At 39.4% G+C, this 20,002-nt stretch overlaps 1 protein-coding gene across 5 annotated transcripts in view; it reads left to right on the forward strand.

Annotated features, from left to right (window-relative positions):
* ACC (acetyl-CoA carboxylase) overlaps nt 1–20,002 on the forward strand; it is a 78,139-nt gene that overhangs the window by 11,557 nt on the left and 46,580 nt on the right. For 4 of the 5 annotated variants that reach the window (XM_076211865.1, XM_076211869.1, XM_076211867.1 and 1 more), the window contains exons 3-18: nt 2,565–2,605; nt 4,987–5,100; nt 5,763–5,892; nt 6,007–6,174; nt 7,976–8,107; nt 12,115–12,329; nt 14,050–14,259; nt 14,467–14,637; nt 15,173–15,335; nt 15,546–15,708; nt 15,820–15,929; nt 16,826–16,970; nt 17,184–17,411; nt 18,059–18,209; nt 18,609–18,858; nt 19,757–19,860. In XM_076211865.1, coding sequence (XP_076067980.1) covers nt 4,987–5,100; nt 5,763–5,892; nt 6,007–6,174; nt 7,976–8,107; nt 12,115–12,329; nt 14,050–14,259; nt 14,467–14,637; nt 15,173–15,335; nt 15,546–15,708; nt 15,820–15,929; nt 16,826–16,970; nt 17,184–17,411; nt 18,059–18,209; nt 18,609–18,858; nt 19,757–19,860 — 2,454 coding nt within the window. In that variant the 5' untranslated portion in view covers nt 2,565–2,605. The remainder of the gene's footprint in view (nt 1–2,564; nt 2,606–4,986; nt 5,101–5,762; nt 5,893–6,006; nt 6,175–7,975; nt 8,108–12,114; nt 12,330–14,049; nt 14,260–14,466; nt 14,638–15,172; nt 15,336–15,545; nt 15,709–15,819; nt 15,930–16,825; nt 16,971–17,183; nt 17,412–18,058; nt 18,210–18,608; nt 18,859–19,756; nt 19,861–20,002) is intronic. The other variant, XM_076211866.1, reaches the window with a different exon arrangement.

Below are 20,002 nucleotides of genomic sequence, written 5' to 3' on the forward strand. Positions count from 1 at the left end.
AGGGCTTTTGAAGGATAAAAATTAGGGCTCCAAAAAGGTGTGTGGGTCGTTTGTTGGATTTGTTTTAAGAAAGTGTTCTTTTTTAAAGATAATAAGTTAATATTATCTTGAATTGGTATGTTTTGTAATGACGAAATACAAAGAGAAGGGAACTAAAAAAAAATGTACTTAGAATAGGAAAGGGACAGAGAGAATGATCGGGGAAAATCAGTGTTTATGAAATGGGTACGTGGGTCAAGTTTTGTGATGTTGCCATGCCATGGTTTTTTCGAATGCTGGACGTTTCGACCCCGGACATTTTGGCCTCGGACTTTTCGCCCCCCCCCCCCCGCCGGACATTTCTACCCCGGACGTTTCGGCCCCGGACTTTTCGCCCCTTGACATTTTGGCCTCGGGATTTTCGTCCCCGGACATTCTGGTCTCGGATATATCGTCCCCGGACGTTTTGACATCATGAAATTGTCGATCCCGGACGTTTCGACCTCTTTTTATACACCCTATTAAACACCCAATAAACCAGTTATTTTACTTTATAATATCAAATGACATTTGGTATGTTTTCATCGTTACCAAAAAAACATAAAAACACGTTCGAAATGAAAAAAATATATATTTAATTTTTTCTTGTACTTTATAAGATATTTTCAGTTCTATATAGAATTTTATAATTAATGGTAAAATTAGATGAAATCTAATAAACCAATGAGGAATGTAAAAATAAATACCTTGAGGTCAGGTCTCTCCATTGGGGGGTGGGGGGTGGGGGGGATGGCATCCGAAGGACAAAGATAAGCGGTTGATTGCAGAACGCAGATCCTGAGTGCCATAGACTTTGGAATAACATTAATATTTTTTTCGCATAGAATAGAACACAAATATGATCTTCTTACGCAATATATATAGACTTTGGAATAACATTAATATTTTAATTTTTCGCATAGAACACAAAGATGATTTTCTAACGCAATATATATTTGACTGAAACTCCCTTGTGTAGCCAATACATCATTACTTGAAAGTGAAAATGCACCTAGTTATGGACCATAAAGTCTCCTGTCGGGATGCTCCTCTGGTAAAATCCTTTGTAAAATGTACCTCGATACCAATAAGTAGGTTATGCAATCATAATAGGATATTTTTGAAATTCCCTTGCAAAGTCATATCTTTGTCTAATATAAACGAATAGAAATAAAAAAATCCCTTGTGAAGCCAAATAAGTTAAAATAAGACATCACGAAGAGGTCGATAATTTCATGAGGCTGATACGTCCGCGCACGCTATTTATTTATTCAATATATATATATATATATATATATATATATATATATATATATATATATATATACACATATATATATATATATATATATATATATATATATATATATATATATATATATATAATATATATATATATATATATATATATGATGGCTACGGAGGCAAATGCAAGACAACTGGCAACTGATCCCTTCTCGTTGTAAACTGTTGACACAAACTGGCCTCACGGATACGACATAGCAGTGTAAGGACTCTTTCCAAAGAGATGTATGGGAAAGCCAAAGGATTGTTGCCAGCCACTTTGGGGATATGGTTCCCCCCCCCCACCTCTCTCTCTCTCCCCTCCCCTCCCCTCCCCCCCACTGGTCTTTGGGCAATTTTGTGATCCATAACTGCTATCCATTGTCTTGGTTCCATTCTGCTATCTTCATCAACACATCTCCAGTGTTTTCTAGATTCGTCGAGCGGCCGTCGCGTATGTACTCTACTATTGAGCACTTTCTTTGGCCATCTATCTTCTTGCATCCTTGCAATATGTCCTGCTCATTTTAATTATGGTTTTCCAGTCAGTAAAGTTTAAGGCAACATTTATACGTTGTTACCCAGGAGTTCTTCTAAACTGAATAAAATTATATAGGATTAACAAACAAAATCCTTGAATGCAACAAATGTTATAGTGTGTGCAAATGTGTGATAACATGCTTAAGATGCGTTGGAGATATAATTAGAAAACTAAATCTGTAGTGAGTTGTTATGAAAGGGAATGTGTGGAGAAAGGATAGAAAATATATAAACAAAGAACGACGATACTCAGCAAAGAAGAATTTAGGACCAAGGATGAGTATTCGCATGCAGTGGTCGTACGTGATTGGCATTGGAAAGAATCATCTTTCCTGTTGCAGTTTTCAAAATTCATTAATAGTCTCAGGTGCTGCCCTGATTGGCTGGCATTTGGTTACAGGATTGGGCCCGAGATAATTTTCCAACTGATTTTTTTTCATACAAAGAGAACTTACTTTTTCTGGCCATAATGTTTTTTTTTTATTTCTTAGATTATTATAATTTTATCCACATACTCCTGAATGCATCATATTTTCACCGTTATGATATGCTGTTAATTTTTAAAGTGCATATTTTTGTTCTCTTAAAATGTATACTTATCTTACTGAACCATTAAGTTTTCAGTTTAAACTCGCATACATCTTTTCAAACATTTTTCTATTTCTAAGATTGCAAATTGTTTTTCTTTTATTTGATCAATTTATGTTTTTCTTTTGTTACAGATTTATGAGTAGAGCAGATACTCAAATATTACTCTTTAAAGGTATTGAAAAAGGATCGTTTTTATATCTGATTGAATTGTTAGATACTTTAGTTCAAATCAAAAGGGTTACTTGACCCCAATCATGTAATATATAGAATTTTTCATGGATATACTGTACTCTAGTCCTTCATATGTTTAGCAGTTTCACAAACCCTTTAAAATTGTTTATTAAGGACATGTAGGATTATGCACTTGGGTAGACTTGTTTACCTCGTATAAAGTATTTAGTTATTTTCATTTATGTATAGAATATCTTTGTCATATGTTATTAACTTGTGATGGATGTACAACAGGGTTGTAGTGCCAATGTCTTATGGCTGTTGGAGGTCTGGTAGGCCTGACTAAAGCCCTCATATATGTCAAAAAAGTGACTATTTTTGTTTGCACTCACTAATTGTCATGGAATATAATTACCAAGCAATTAAATAAAAGAATACAGCAACAAAACATAATGTGTAAATATCAGTTAAAACTACTTAGTGTTTATGAAATACTGTACCATAATTGAGAAGCAACAGTTTTCATGAAGGGTCATATGTGATGTTTTTGGAAGTCTGAAGGAAGTTTTTTTCATGTTGTCATATGTTGAACTTTGATACTGCCATGATAAGGCATATGGGTCAGGAAGCCACAAAACTAGAAGAGACCCATTTAGTTTAACAAATATAAGCAGTAATACATGTTTTATGAGGATAACTTGGTAATATTATTAACTTATTAGTGATGTTTCCCAGTTGCTTCCAACCAGCCATCATAAGCCATCATCCCCTCATCCTCCCTTTTGCTCTGTTCCGCTACTGACTTTTGGTTCAAGAGGAGTGCTCCAGAGAACTCCATCAGCACTGCACCTCTGATGTACTACTTGTGACTTTAACTGCCTTTATAGTTTGCCAATTGTATTTTTCATAATTCTTTCACAGAATTAATTGAGTTGCTGTAGATGTTGGGAATATTAGAAAATGTATTGCAGTATTTATGATAATGATAATCAATAGTAATAGAAGTACTGATGGGACCTGCAAGTGGTGGTCCTGTGAGATGGATTCCAGAGAGAATTGTTTCCTTGCTACCTGAGATACGTTCCAAAGGGCTTTGTGTTGTATAAATGTGGAATTGTCTCTGTGTCACCAGTTTGTAGAACATAAGAATGAAGGAGACTGCAAGAGACCATAAGGCCTACGCTGGTAGTAGGATAAGGGAGCAGTCACTGGTTATCAGGTCTTCTTATATGAAAAGTTGACGGAAATACAAAGTTGACAGAGAGAGCTTTGGCTTGATCTGGAAACTGATAGCCAGCTCCACAGGGTGATACCTCTGGGTGGAGGTAAGCATGTTTGTGGATTATGAAGACGGTTCCCTTTGACGTTCATCTTGGACCACCACTTGCTGGCATTGATTATTGGCCCCTACATAACAGTATTCAGATATGTTCAAAGTTATCTTGATTCAACTTAGAAAAATGTAAGTTGTATAGAGTCAAGTAAATATAATTAGAGATTAGATGTGGCAGAAAAATATGTAGTATATTTATCTTAAAACCCAAATGACACTCGTTCATGCTGGAATTGGGGAATATTGGTTTTATTTTTGTTGTTATAGCCTATTCTTTGTAGCAGATTTTTTTCTAACTCAGTTTTATAAAGAACTGTGAATACGTGTTTTGCTTATCGTTCATGTGTGAATTGGGTATTGTGTAGTCCTTGGGTATTACTATTATTTTTTTTTTCTTTTTTTTTTTTACTAGTTTTCTGTGGTGGTGCCATTGTACTTTTGTAGGTTTAAATAAGTGATAAAGTAATGAGAAAAATACTTTTGTTAAGTAGAACTACATAGAGCAGTTATTCTGTAACATTTCTGTCTGGACCTTGTCTTTATGTTCTTCAGTTAGCCAGGGAGCAATAATAGGCACTTGTGTGTCTGTAAGACATTCACACATTCATTAGAGAGAATCATCTCTCTGCTGCACTTCTTAAGATCCTATCGGTATCCTTGCCTCCACCTGGGGATGCAGCCCTGAGTGGCTGGCATTCAGTCTTTGGAACAGGTGCAAGATCTCTCGACTTCAATGATTTTTCTTCCACATTTTCACATAAAGAGAGCTGAGAACTGGTGGGTGTTCCTCATCCTACCAGCCAGTGATACAGAAACAGACAAACACTAATACAACACGGACAATAGTCCAATATTTCTTTCGAGAGAAATCTTTAAGAGGGCCTGGGGAATGTTGCTGGTTACTGTTGGACAGTGGGTTTCCAGTCTGTGAGACTTTAGGCAATAGTTTTTATCAGCCATTCTTAAGTCTGTTATAGTATCAGATTGATTAATGTTGCTGAAAAAAAAACTTGTGGTCAGTTGTAACTTTAATTGGTTATATTTTATAGATGTTTAAAATGGCATCAAAAGGCAGTGCCAAGTCACCGGATCAGAAGGACTTCAGCGTTGCAACTCCACAGGAATTTGTCCACAAATTTAGTGGCAAGAAGGTCATAACAAGGGTATGTAATTTTTTATTCTGAAAGTTTAGAAGAATCCGAAATGTTAATTGTTTTAAACAATATTTGTTATACCCTTTGATTTTTTTTTTTATTCATGTAATGATATTGTTTTATAAACAATATCATTACATGAATTAGATGGATACTAAGAAGTTGTTGATGATTAATTTAGTGTTGTTAATAAGGGGTTAACTGTATGATTTACATCTATACTAGTTTTTATCATACTGTAGACCATTTGATAAAAGTAAATTGGGATACTAGATTTGTTTCATATTTCTTGCAAATATTTTTTATACATGATATTTACTGCATTGGCTTGAGTGTTGCATTCCAAAAATATTGGATAACTTTTTCACACTAGCATTGTTAAGGAAGATTATATTAGATTATGCTGTAATAGTTTGTAAAACTTATATTTTACATCTTCCTATAATATTTGCAAATTCTTTCATGAGAAATTATGAAAATGTGTAATATACCATCATTTGATCCTTGACCACTTGATTAATCATATTTCTTGCATGACTATATGGACAGAATGAAACTTTATTGTTATACACTTTGCAGTCTTTTCTTTATTTAGTTTTAGCACCATTTTTCACATATTTTCTGCAGCATTTGTAGATAGATCCCATTAAGTAATTCCCATGTACTTGCAGATCCTGATTGCCAACAATGGCATTGCTGCTGTTAAATGTATGCGGAGTATTCGCATGTGGGCCTACGAGGTGTTCAGGAATGACCGAGCTTTTCATTTTATTGCTATGGTAACTCCTGAGGATCTGAAAGGTATGTGTTGTGCCTCCATGTATGCATACTCTCTTGCTCAAATGTAAAGTTGTTCTTATGAATTGTCTTTGTTTTAATTAGAAGTGCTTTTAACGAGTACTTTCTTATTTGCAGCCAATGCAGAGTACATCAAGATTGCGGATACAACAGTGTGGGTACCAGGTGGAGCGAACAATAATAATTATGCTAATGTGAAGCTGATCTTGGACATAGCTACCCGTTATGATGTTGATGCTGTCTGGGCAGGATGGGGCCATGCCTCGGAGAACCCAGAACTTCCAGGTAAAGTCTTCAGAAAGATGGATGACCATGTACAGGAATGAAATGATTATGTTGCACTCCGTTTTTAGAAAGTTTGGTTGAGTCTAGGTTTTATGAAAGTGCCCTCTCCTGGGTTAAATAAAGGGATCATTGTACACAGTTAAAGTTAAACTTCTTATCATTGCTGTAGGAGAGAAGCCAAATGCTGCTGCTGCTTTTTCTTATCATTGCATTTAAAATATCTTCCTGAATGAAATTTAGAGAGTACAACATTGATCATATGTTATAGTATTTTTGAACATACATATACACATTTCAATGGCTTTTCCCCCTTGCAAGGGAGGTAGCTAAAAAACAAAGGGATAAAATCCACTCCCTCCCATTCCATCCCCACATACTCCACTCCCATTCACCACCCCTCCCTCCCTCTTTCCTTGGCTCCTCCAGGATGACGGGTCATCCCTGCATCTTGCCCATTACCCTGGGTCAGAAGCAATACAACAAGACACAGCACATCCACAGCAAGGCAGCTTTATCAGTGACACCCCCCCTTTGTCCCCTCATACAGAAAAAGAGAAGACTGTGAGAAATCCCTTCAGGCTGCATCAAAATGTCATTCACATGTAACCACTACATAAACCCCAACCCATCCCCCCACCTACTCCTTTTCATGCATCATAGCATCATCCATACACAATCATTCTCCACTCACCTCTATCTTCTGTCTTCTTCCTTCCTCAACAGACATCCCCTTCTTTCTCAGTCCCTTTTACCCCATCCATCCATCTCATCCATGGTCCCCCCCCCCTCATTCACTCCATCCACCTCTGCCTTTGATACTTCTTTTACTATTCTTTCATCACTCATTCTTTCCAAACTATCCCAATACTCTTTCATCAACTCTATCTTCCAACTCCCTTTCCACCCTCACTCTCCTCCTCACCTCGTCTGTTACTATATCCAACCCAATAAACCCTTGCTATACTTCTGAAACATTTCATCTCAAACACATTTAAACTCTTCCTCTCATATTTTCCACGGTTCTGCCCCAGACAGTGCTGTCGGCCAAATCACCCCTTCATACAATCTCCTCTTAGTATTCATCCCCAAATGTCTATTTCTCATTACTTTGTTTCTAAACCCCAAGGCATTTACTTGCTTCTCTCAATCTACATTCTACCTCCACCTCTGTTCCCCCCCTTTCCTGCCACATGCACCCCTAAGTATCTAAAACTATCCACTTACTCCAGTCTCTCTCCCTAAATTTGCTGCCAGTCTCACTCCTTGTATGTCTCATCACCTTACTTTTACACACATTTATTGTTAACTTTCTAAACTCTGTCACCAACATCCTTAATTCCTCCTCTGATCCTGCTACAAGTGCAGTGTCATCAACTAGTGGCATATCTCCCATTTTCTCCATTTTCTTTAACCATCTCCAATCCCTGACCCATTACCCTTGCATTTACCTCTCGCATACATGTACACATTGAACAGCCATGGCAATGTGACACATCCTTGGCATAGTCCCACCTCCTCAAACCATTTGCTCTCTCCATTTCTAATTCCAACACAAGATCTACTACTCTCGTAAAAACTCTTGACTGCTCTCAACAACTTTCCTCCTATCCCATATGTCTGCAATACCTCTCACAGTGCCTTCCATCTACCTTGTCTTAAGACCCCCACCTCGTCTCATGATACCTTATGAAAATAATGTACAGTTGGTGTTAAAATTCTTAACATGTACCTTTATTTATTTATTTTTTTATTGCATTTCCTTCTTATTGTGGGGATTAATGTCCGATATTTTTCATTTTAGCTAAACTTCAGAAAGCCAATATAGCCTTTATTGGTCCACCTGAGAAAGCTATGTGGGCTTTAGGAGACAAGATTGCTTCAAGCATTGTTGCTCAAACTGCAGAAATTCCTACACTTCCCTGGTCTGGCTCAGGTAAGACATTTTAAGATGGTATGGAATTAATATGATTAATATAAAAGTGTGTTTTTTAAATAATTTGAAAAAGTAGCTCCATCGTTAGTTATTATTCATTTTGATTTGGTAATATCTGTATGTGGTAGTGCTTGAAGATGAGCGTTGGAGAGAATAATTTTCCCCGCTGCTTATCTTCAAATCCGTACACCCTCATCTCCATTTGTAGTTTTATTATAGTTTTTATTTATTCACCTTAATGCTAGGGTGGGAAATGGTCCAATCGATGGAGTGGTTGGGAAGTGTGGAGTTCCAGGAAAGAATCGTAGTGGAGAGTTGATGGTGGAAATGTGTCTAGAAAGAGAGTTGATGATGGCAAATACAGTGTTTCGGAAGAAAGTCGAGCATAAGTACACATGGGAGAGGGTGGTGGAGGGAAGGGTGGTAGATAGAGTGCTAATGGATTATGTAGTGGTAAATAGGATTATGATAGGAAGAGTTAGGGATGTACATATGCTAAGGGGAGATGGTGGGGGAATATCAGATAATTTTTTGGTGGAAGGTAAGTTGAGAGTGGAGGATAGATGGAGAAAGAGGAAAGGGACAAAAGGTAGGGAGGTTCTTAGAGTGAACTCCTTGAATGAAAAGGAAAAGGAGAAGGAGTACGGAAAGAAGCTGAAGGAGTGGGAGGGAGTAAAGGATGGAGTAGAGATGGGTGTGGAGGAGGAATGGGGATGGTTCAGGGAGGGAGTCATAAAGTGTGCAAGGATGGTGTGTGGAACAAGAAGGACAGGGGGAAATAGAAGAAAGGGTAGTGAATGGTGGGATGAGGAAACAAAGAAGGTTGTAGAAGAGAAGAAGCGAGCATTCACAGATTGGTTACAAAAGAGGACGAGGGAGGCATATGAGAGGTACAAAGAAAAGAAAAGAGAAGTAAAGCAAAAGGTAAAGGTTGCAAAGAGGAGAGCAGATGTGAAATGGGGTAAGAGTATGACAGAAAATTTTGAAAGTAATAAAAAGATGTTTTGGAAAGAAATTAAGAGAGGAAGAGGAGGCGAATCAAGTAGGGAAGAAAAGGTAAAAGGTGCAGATGGAGAGATGATAATGGAAGAGAAGGCAGTAAGGGGAAGATGGGCAGAATATTTTAGGGAGTTGCTAAATGTGAAGGAGGATAGGGAAGGAAAGATAGCTGCAGTGGGAAATGCGAAGAAAATGAGAGTGATGAGTGAGGAGAATGGAGGAGAAATAAGGAAGGATGAGGTGAAGGCAGTTGTTAAGATGATGAAAGCAGGTAAGGCACCTGGTCTGGATGGATGCCATGCAGAATGTCTGAAAAAGGGAGGTCAAGTGATGGTGGACTGGTTGGTGAGGTTATTTAATGTTTGCTGGAGAGAGGGTAGAGTACCGGAGGACTGGAGGAGTGCCTGTATAGTTCCTCTTTACAAGGGAAAAGGGGACAAGTGTGAATGTAGTAGTTTCAGAGGGATTAGCTTGTTAAGTGTAGTTGGGAAGGCTTATGGGAGGATCTTGATTGAGAGGATTAGGAGAGGAACAGAAGGAGTAATTGGTGAGGAACAGTGTGGATTTAGGACAGGTAGAGGTTGTGTAGATCAGATCTTTGTGGTAATACAGATATGTGAGAAAGCTATAGGAAAGGGGAAGGATGTTTTTTGGGCTTTTATGGATCTGGAAAAGGCTTATGATAGGGTAGACAGAAAGGCACTGTGGGAGGTTATGCAGATTTATGGGATAGGAGGAAAGCTTTTGGGAGCTGTCAAGAGTTTTTATGAGAGTAGTAGAGCTTGTGTCAGGATTGGAAATGGAGAGAGTGAGTGGTTTGAGGTAAAGGTGGGACTTCGTCAAGGATGCGTTATGTCGCCCTGGCTGTTCAACTTGTACATGGATGGGGTGGTGCGAGAGGTGAATGCAAGGGTAGTGGGTCAGGGATTGGAGATGGTTAAAGAAAATGGAGAAAAGTGGGAGGTGAGCCAGCTGTTGTTTGCGGACGACACTGCGCTTGCGGCAGGATTGGAGGAGGGATTGAGGAAGTTGGTGGCAGAGTTTGGGAGAGTATGTGATAGAAAAAAGCTGAAGATAAATGTGGGTAAAAGTAAGGTGATGAGATGTACAAGGGGTGAAAGTGGCAGTAGACTGGAAGTGAACATTAAGGGAGAGCGACTGGAGGAAGTGGATAGTTTTAGATACTTGGGTGCAAGTGTAGCAGGAAAAGGTGGAGTGAAGGTGGAGGTAGAATGTAGATTGAGAGAAGCGAGTAAATGCCTTGGTGGATTAAAGAGTGTAATGAGGAATAGACATTTAGGAATGGATGCAAAGAGGAGACTGTATGAAGGAGTGATTGTGCCAACAGCACTGTATGGGGCAGAAACGTGGAACATAAGAGAAGAAGAGAGGAGTTTGAATGTGTTTGAGATGAGGTGTCTGAGAAGTATGGTGGGGGTTACTAGGCTAGATAGAGTGAGAAATGAGGAGGTGAGGAGGAGAACGGGTGAAAAAGGAGCTGGGAGATAGGGTTGATGAAAGAATATTAGGATGGTTTGGACACATGGAAAGAATGAGTGAAGAAAGACTAGTAAAAGAGGTATGGAGGGCAGATGTGGAGGGAGTGAACATGAGGGGACGTCCTAGGATGAGGTGGATGGATGGGGTGAAGGGGGCTTTGGGGAAGAGGGGAATGTCTGTTAAGGAAGGGAGAGGACGGAAGACAGAGGTGAGTGGAGAATGGTTGTATATGGATGATGTTGTGATTGCATGAGGAGGAATGGGCGGGGGGGTGGGGGTGAGGTAGTATGTGTGAGTAAATTTTGACGCAGCCCGAAGGGATTTCTCCCCGTCCTCTCCTTATATGCAAGGGGGGACGGAGAGGGGGGGTCGCCAATTAAATGAAGCGGCCTTGCTGTGGATGTGCTGTGTCTTGCGACACTGCTTCTGACCCAGGGCGGTGGGCAAGGTGCAGGGATGACCTGTCATCCGGGAGGTGCTCAGATGAGAGGGAGGGTGGGAGGGGTGTGGAGTGTTTTTAGGGATGAAATGGGTGGGAATGTTTTTATGCCTTTCCCTTTTTGGCTACCTCCCTTGGAAGGGGTAAAAAGCCTTGGTATATGTATGTATGTATTATTATTATTATTTTTTCTCGCGTCCGACCTAGATATGGACCAAAAGGTCTCCTGTCGGCATGCTCTGCCTTTGTAATCCTTTGTAGGAGCTGGCACTTGATGCCATTGTAGGGCTCAAGATCTATCTTCGATCAGCTTTAACTATCCTCTTTGATTATGGTATTCAGATCACTGAAGGGGGTGGACAAATTTGACAAAGATCTCTTGATTTGGGATAGGGGGGTATCGTGAGGTCATGGGAATAAATTGAGAAAATGCAGTCACAGAAGCTCACAGAAACAGAAGTACAACAGTGGTAAGAAGTTAAGAAAGTTCTTTGCAGTTATTAGGCACAGAAATACATAGAACATTGGTTCAGGAAGTGAGAGGCGGTGAATGGGAGTGGAGTATGTGGGAATGAAATGGGTGACGCTCTTATGGACCAGTCATGCAGTGTTATTTTGTGATCGGAAAGAAATCTATTGAAAAAAAGAATGCTGACCACTTTTGATTTCTGTCCTTCCTTTCTGTGACCCTCGAATCACTCTTTTACCACATATATCACTCCACATTTCCAATTCAATATTATCCCCAATGATAGAAGCATTGGCTCTGTGACAAAATAACCTTATAGAATTGGTATGGTGGCTGAGACAAAGCAGATGGTCATCAACTTAGGAATCATCAGTGGCACTTCTTGTCGAAGATTACCTCAGTTCTTTGAAACAGCACAAACAACAATATAAAATTTCTTCCCTGAAAGATCTTTGGGAGAACCTGGGAACTGTTGCCAGCTATCTCAAGGATGTGCTTTCCATAGAAGAAACACAAAATAGAAGAGTTATAGTGTAAGAATTTGAAGAAATGTTTGATAATGATTATGAACTGTTGTTAATAAGAGAACATCTTTTTCAGGTCTTAAAGCAGAGTTGAAAGAAATAGATACTCATAGAAAACTCAAGATTCCAAGGGAGCTCTACAAACAAGGATGTGTGGAAACTGTTGAGGAGGCTCTTACAGCAGCAAGGAATATTGGGTTTCCAGTTATGATAAAGGCATCTGAAGGAGGAGGAGGTAAAGGCATCAGAAAGGTGGAAGCAGAAGATAAATTTGCTTCATTGTTTAGACAGGTCAGTGGATGATCCTTGTGTGATTTCATTCCCTAAATCAAATGGACTTCTCCCCATCTTCTCCTTTTCTGCCTAAAGGGGCCTAAAGGCTTTTTCCTTCTCATAAAGCTGGGATGATTGAAAGTACACACCCACATTATACAGAAAAAAGACTTGTTCACCTACTCTTCCCATCTCAGCACCTCTGAGATGAAGTATTGTCCTATGTCATGTTGCTTGGATCAGAGGCAGTGCAGTGAGATGCAGCTCTTCCACAGGATGGCCCAACAACCAGAGCTGATTACCTTATTGCATCATTGTATAGTGACCCTCCTTCCCCCTTCATATCCACACAAAATAATTTATGAAGTAGATACCATGTCATTCCTTCTTCATTCTCCTTCCATTCACTTCTGTTATTTGAACTCTTCTCTACCTTAAATGACAGACATTCCAAATGTATTCAGAGCTCCATTCATCCCATCCGTCTCAGTCTTTGTTGTCCGTCCATCTACTTCTGTCTTCCATGCACACTCTTTTGCTACATACATACATACATATACCAAGGCTTTTTCCCCCTTCCAAGGGAGGTAGCCAAAAAGGGAAAGGCATAAAAACACTCCCACCCATTTCATCCCTAAATACACTCCACACCCCTCCCACCCTCCCTCTCATCTGAGCACCTCCTGGATGATGGGTCATCCCTGCACCCTGCCCACCGCCCTGGGTCAGAAGCAGTGTCGCAAGACACAGCACATCCACAGCAAGGCCGCTTCATTTAATCGGCGACCCCCCCCTCTCCGTCCCCCCTTGCATATAAGGAGAGGACGGGGAGAAATCCCTTCGGGCTGCGTCAAAATTTACTCGCACATACTACCACATTCCTCCTCATGCAATCACATCATCATCCATATACAACCATTCTCCACTCACCTCTGTCTTCCGTCCTCTCCCTTCCTTCCTCAACAGACATTCCCCTCTTCCCCAAAGCCCCCTTCACCCCATCCATCCACCTCATCCTAGGACGTCCCCTCATGTTCACTCCCTCCACATCTGCCTTCCATACCTCTTTTACTAGTCTTTCTTCACTCATTCTTTCCATGTGTCCAAACCATCCTAATATTCTTTCATCAACCCTATCTCCCAAATCCTTTTTCACCCCTGTTCTCCTCCTCACCTCCTCATTTCTCACTCTATCCAGCCTAGTAACCCCCACCATACTTCTCAGACACCTCATCTCAAACACATTCAAACTCCTTCTCTCTTCCTCTCTTATGTTCCACGTTTCTGCCCCATACAGTGCTGTTGGCACAATCACTCCTTCATACAGTCTCCTCTTCGCATCCATTCCCAAATGTCTATTCCTCATTACACTCTTTAATCCACCAAGGCATTACACTCTTTTGCTACTCTTTCTTTATTCTTTCCATAAGTCCAAACCACCACAGCACTCTGATGTACCCTGTCTGAGAACTCCCTTTCTAAGCCCATTTTCTACCTCGCCTCCACATTTTTCATTCTATCCATTCTTTCAACACCTTTCATGTTTCAAACATTTTGTATCAAATATATTGTCTCTTCCTTGCTGCCTCCCTTCCTCCCTTCTATTCTACTGTTGTAAATGATCATAGAGACAGACATCTGCAACAGTAGTAAAAAATGACTAACAAACTTTATAGCTGCTGAGCAGTGTAGAGTAAGCTAAAATAATTAATTGATTATATATATATACATTTTTTAGGTCCAAACTGAAGTTCCAGGGTCACCAATATTCATCATGAAGCTGGCACAATGTGCTCGCCATCTTGAGGTCCAGATTATTGCCGATGAATATGGCCAAGCCATTTCGCTCTTTGGGAGGGATTGCTCAGTCCAGAGACGCCATCAAAAGATAATAGAGGAAGCTCCGTGTGTAATTGCTGCTCCAGAAGTTCTTCGGAAAATGGAGGAGGTAAATATTTCTATCGTCATTTGATTATTTTTTCATTGTTTATGTAAGCATAATACAAATTTGTTGAAAAATATCTATTATTAGTTTTAGTTTCTTACTTAATGTTTGCTTTTATATTTTTAAGATAATTTGAAGAGCAAAATAATTTTCCTTTTGAGTATGTTAGATGATGTGGACTAAATGGTATATTTGTGTGATAATTTTCAGGCTGCAGTAAAACTGGCCAAACTTGTTGGATATGTGAATGCAGGCACAGTAGAATATTTGTATGATAATGATAACAACTTCTACTTCCTTGAGTTGAATCCACGTTTACAAGTTGAGCATCCATGCACAGAAATGGTCACTGACATCAATTTGCCAGCTGCACAGTTGCAGGTTTGTTTGTTTTAAGATATATGTAATTTGTCTTTTTTGTATAGCCATTTTCACTCTGGTTATCAATCATTTATAATTAAGATCTAAATTTGAAATAGGGTTGACAGAGAAGATTTGTGGAGAATGTCATTGGGAAGTCTTGAGGAAATATCTAGAGGGTAATAGGAAAGAGGGAATAGTAGAAATTAAGTGGTGAACATTCTTCACAAAGTGGAGACTAGTCTTCAATTGTAAAAGAATGTTGCATGGCTCTAGTCCATAGTTTTGTCACCTAAGTCCCCTCCCCTCAAAAAAAAAATTGTATTTGTATTTATTTCTATTTAGTTCCTATTTAGTTTCTATTTTGTATTTAGTTCCTGGATGACCCATCATCCAGGAGGTGCCAAGGTGAGAGGGAGGGAGGGGAGTGGAATATATAGGAAATGGAATGGGTGGGAGTGGTTTCTATGCCTTTTTCTTTTTGGCTACCCCCTGTGCAAGGGGGAAAGAGCCTTTGGTATATGTATGTATTTATTTCTAATTGAAATATTAACAGATTGCCATGGGTATTCCTCTCCATCGTATTCGCTGCATCAGGCTTCTTTTCGGAGACACACCCTGGGGAGTGTCCGACATTGACTTTGAAAATCCTAAAAAGGTTCCTGAACCCAAAGGACATTGTATTGCTGCCAGGATCACTAGCGAAAACCCCGAAGAGGGTGGGTATACCCAGGTCTTGTGATTTGGGTCATCATTATTTTGAATAGAATACTGCTGGCCAGTTTTGTTTGGTTTTGGGAAACTTGTTATAGTTAAAATGTATTCACTGTTTTGCATTTAAATGCCTGCACAGTAATATGTGTGGAATGGGAAGGCTGACAGTTTTGGACAGTTAAATGTAATTCATAGTTTTTCTTTGTATTTTATAGGATTCAAGCCAAGCTCTGGTACTGTACAAGAACTAAACTTCAGGTCCAATAAGAATGTTTGGGGTTACTTCAGTGTATCAGCTTCAGGAGGTCTTCATGAATATGCAGATTCTCAGTTTGGCCATTGCTTCTCTTGGGGTGAAAACAGAGAAGCTGCAAGAGAGTAAGTTTTTAGTTGTTTGTATTTTGTGATTTATTTACATTTAGTAGAAAAGCCTTGCCATATATCTGTATTTTTTACATGCTATTTTTTTTTTTTTCTATTATATTTCAGGAACTTGATCATTGCCTTGAAGGAATTGTCCATTCGTGGTGACTTCAGAACAACTGTAGAATATCTTGTTACTCTTTTGGAGACGGACACGTTCCAAGAAAATTCTATTGGTTAGTATTCTGAGTAGGAGAAGCAAGATTGCAAGGGATACTTAATATACTTTGCTGTATTGATTTAAGAATTCTATTGTTGTTATAGTGCCTTGCAATGTGTATTAACCCTTCACTATTTTGGCATGCTTCTTAGAATTTGTTCTGGCCAGTGCTAGGGAATTGTATTTAGCTGGAAGATAGGCCTTGGATTTATCAAGTTCCATTCATATCGGCATTCTTCCCTGTATCTTTACAACATTATCTGTTTTTTTTTTCCTGTGTCATGTTTGCAAATTTATTACACTTGTAAAAGGATTAAAAGATGTTTTTAAAAGGAGTGTATTTATTTTGGTGTGTGGTTGATAATTTTTTATTTTTCTATTTTTTTCTGTGATTTTTTTTTTTTTTTTTTTTTTTTTTCTCCTGTGAATGGAAGAGGATATGACATGTCCCAAAGGGATTTATTTTTGTATGCTATGTAATAGCATGTAGGGGATGGAATGGGTGGGAGTGGTTTCTATGCCTTTGTTTTTTGGCTACCTATCGTGTAAGGGGGAAAAGAGCCTTTGGTATATGTTTGTATGTAATATCTTAAGTGAATGAGGGGAAGGGGGTGGGTACCATGTAATGAAGCAGTAGGGGTAAACCAGCATAGCTCTTGGGCCTGCTTTGGTGCTGTGTCTACCTGTATAGGCGCTAACTTGAACAGTGAGTGGGAGGGATAGGGATGACCCTTTCATCCTCAAAGAGGTAAGATGGTAGGGACAATTAATATCTTGATGAGTGTGGGATGATATGGGGTGATTGTCTGCTTTGATTCAGCCAGCACTCTTATAAAGGGAAAAGGACTTTTTGGTATACATGTATATTTTTTTCTGTATTCTCATGGATTTTTTTTTAACTTGTTTCTACAGATACGGGTTGGCTGGATCATTTGATTGCATCTCAAGTGCAGGGCAAGAAGCCTGACACCATTTTATCTGTGATGTGCGCTGCTGTCCATATTGCAGATGGAGCCATTCAAGATGCATTCAATCAATTCCAGACCTCATTAGAAAAGTAAGATATCTAAGCATAGTTGGCTTTGGTTAGGGGTATTAGTGAAATATGAAATTTGAAAGGTTTGATTTTAGAATGATCATATTTTTCTTCACCTGAAATATAAAAAGTCAGCCTTGATTTGTGAAATATTTGTCAAAAGAAACCTAGGTCCTAAGATAGTATATTTGAACTATCTTTTGATATTTCTACTTTTTCTTTATTTCACTTTAGAGGCCAAGTCCTGCCTCTAAAGTCCCTGAACAGTGTTGTTGAGGTTGACCTCATTGCGGATGGAGTGAAGTATCATGTTCAGGTAACCAAATCTGGTGCTACACAGTACTTCCTAGTCATGAATGATTCAAGCAAAGCAATTGATGTCTTCCGGATGGTGGATGGTGGACTCCTTCTGTCTGTGGACGGGGCCAGTCATGTTACCTATATGAAGGATGAAGCTGACAGGTGAGCTTTCTCTCATGCTAATTGTTTTAGGGATAAAATGGTGAGGTATTCATACCAAGAAGTTATTGGGAATGGCCTTTGCCCATTGTGCTTGGGTTACAGGACAATTAGAAGATGCTTGTTACAGAGAGATTTGAATGTGGGTCTGTTGGGCAAGACACAATAGAAATTGACCTTATACTTGGGGAAGGATTTCTGGTTTTGACTGATCCCTCCAGATTTCCATGGGAGTTGTTAGTGTTTGCTTTGCCCATATGTGGTGAGAGATCAGGCAGGAGGTTAGAAAGAGAAGAGGAAATATGCAGTAGTACTTAATTGGGCAGCTTCACATTATTTTTTTATAGTATAAACAGCTCCGAGAGAATTTGAATAATTTCTCTCTCTCACTGAAGTAAACCTTCACCACTTTGTAGTAACCAAACACTACAGACCCACCACATGGTACCTATGATTGGTCTCATATTTGAGGCATCCACTGCATAGTCAATACATAAATGTTGAACCTACGAAAATTGAGGGCTGCCTGCATGTAGAATATGTTAGATTTTTGTCAGATCATGTGATGTATTAGCATTGGGTTCTTGTGTAAGGGACCCGTGCAGTCCAGTTTATATGTTTCCAATGTTGTATTATCTATTTACATTTAGGTACCGCATCATTATTGGTCACCAGACTTGTGTCATGGATAAAGAGAGTGACCCAACAATTCTTCGCTCTGCTGCTCCTGGAAAGCTCCTGAACTTCTTAGTTGAGGATGGTGGCCACGTCTTTGTAGGGCAACCCTTTGCTGAAATAGAAGTGAGTTCACGTGGATTTTTTTTTTTTTCTCTTTATGTAGTGGCTTATGTTTTATATTTTCAGGCTGAAAATAAAATATATATATATAGTCAAGACTGGTGTTGGACAACTTTTATTCAGCTTGTGGAGTGACACCTTAGTAAATGGGTAAAGATAATCTCGAGTCTATTGATAAGATAATGACGTCCTTTACAGAATTTATTCTGGTAAACATGAGACACTTATCTTTGGGTCAGAGGACAATATTATAGTGAAAGTGTTAACTATTAAACCAAGTGGATTGTTTTAGCTAAATAGAATTGGTTGGCATAAATCATAAAAATGTATGAATAAAGGGAAACTAGGAAGAATGTGACCACCACTTGTTGTCTCTGAACTTTTTTCGTTTGTGTTTTGCAGAGTATGAAGATGGTAATGACACTTACGGTAACTGAACCAGGTTGTGTGTATCATGTGAAGCGTCCCGGTGCTGTCCTCAGTGCGGGTGACATCATTGCTCGGCTTGATCTGGACGATCCTTCGAGGGTCACCAAAGCGCAGCCATTTGAGGGATCCTTCCCTCCCAGCAGGATGGTTTTACCAAAGGAGGATGAGAAGCTGAATAATTTGTATCACAGTTGTAGAGCTTCTCTTGACAGTATTTTAAATGGTGAGAAAATTTACTTTAGTAGTATTTTTCCCTTGTAAGGGGGAAAAAGCCTTGGTATATATGTATGTAGTAGTATGCATCTATGAAAGAGAGGAATGTCTGTTGAGAAAGGATGGGAGAGGACAAGATAGGGGTGAATGGAGAATGGTTGTGTATGGATGATGCTGTGATGCATGAGGGGAAGTGGGTCAGAGATGGGGGGTGAGGGAGTATGTATGAGAGATAAATTGACACAGTCTGAATGGATTTCTCCCCATCTTTTCCTTTTCTGCACGAAGGGACGTAGAGGGGGGTTGCCAATTTAATGAAGCAGCCTTGCTGTGGATGTGCCGTGTCTTGTGACACTGCTTCTAACCCAGGGCAGTGGGCAGGATGCAGGGATGACCCATCATCCAGGAGGTGCCAAGATAAGAGGGAGGGAAGAGGGTAGAGTGGAGTGGAGTATGACAGGGATGGAATGGGTGAGAGTGGTTTTTATGCCTTTGTTTTTTGGCTACCTCCCTTGTAATGGGGGGAAAAAGCATTTGGTATATGTATGTATGTAGTATACATCTAGAGACATAATAGGTAGATTTTATTTGTGTTAAGACTATACATGGGAGGGAGATCCTTGACCGGAGTCTTGATGAACTGTTACATTATTCAGACCAACATCTTCCCCCTCATCTGAATAAAATCACCTCGTAGGAGCCATAATTTAATTGTTAAATTATTCCACTGGGTCAAAGATAATAGTTATGGACCAAAAGGTCTCTTGTTGGCATACTACTACTACTACTCCTTCACAGACAGGGATCGATCAGTTGTATATGTTTCCTAGGTTGTCATTTGAATCATTATAACATGTAAATGGTAAAGTAAGTTGGCCTGAAAGCAGTTGTAATCTTTCTCCGCACAGGTTACTGTCTACCTAATGGATACTTCCTACCTATGGTGAAGGATACAGTATCCAAGCTAATGAGAGTCCTCAGGGATCCCAATCTACCTCTTTTAGAATTACAGGTAATTGCTTTACTTTCTCTACCCATCTCATTCTTTTTCTTACTCTCAATCAGTAGTTCCCAATGTATTTGTACTTGTGATCCCTTAAAGCCCTCTGTGAGGGGCACCGTCCTAGCCTTCTGATAGGGAGGAGTTTATGACA

Source organism: Oratosquilla oratoria, chromosome 29 (genome assembly GCF_046742065.1).
Source record: "Oratosquilla oratoria isolate Oo_2021 chromosome 29, ASM4674206v1, whole genome shotgun sequence".
Lineage (NCBI taxonomy): Eukaryota > Metazoa > Arthropoda > Malacostraca > Stomatopoda > Squillidae > Oratosquilla > Oratosquilla oratoria.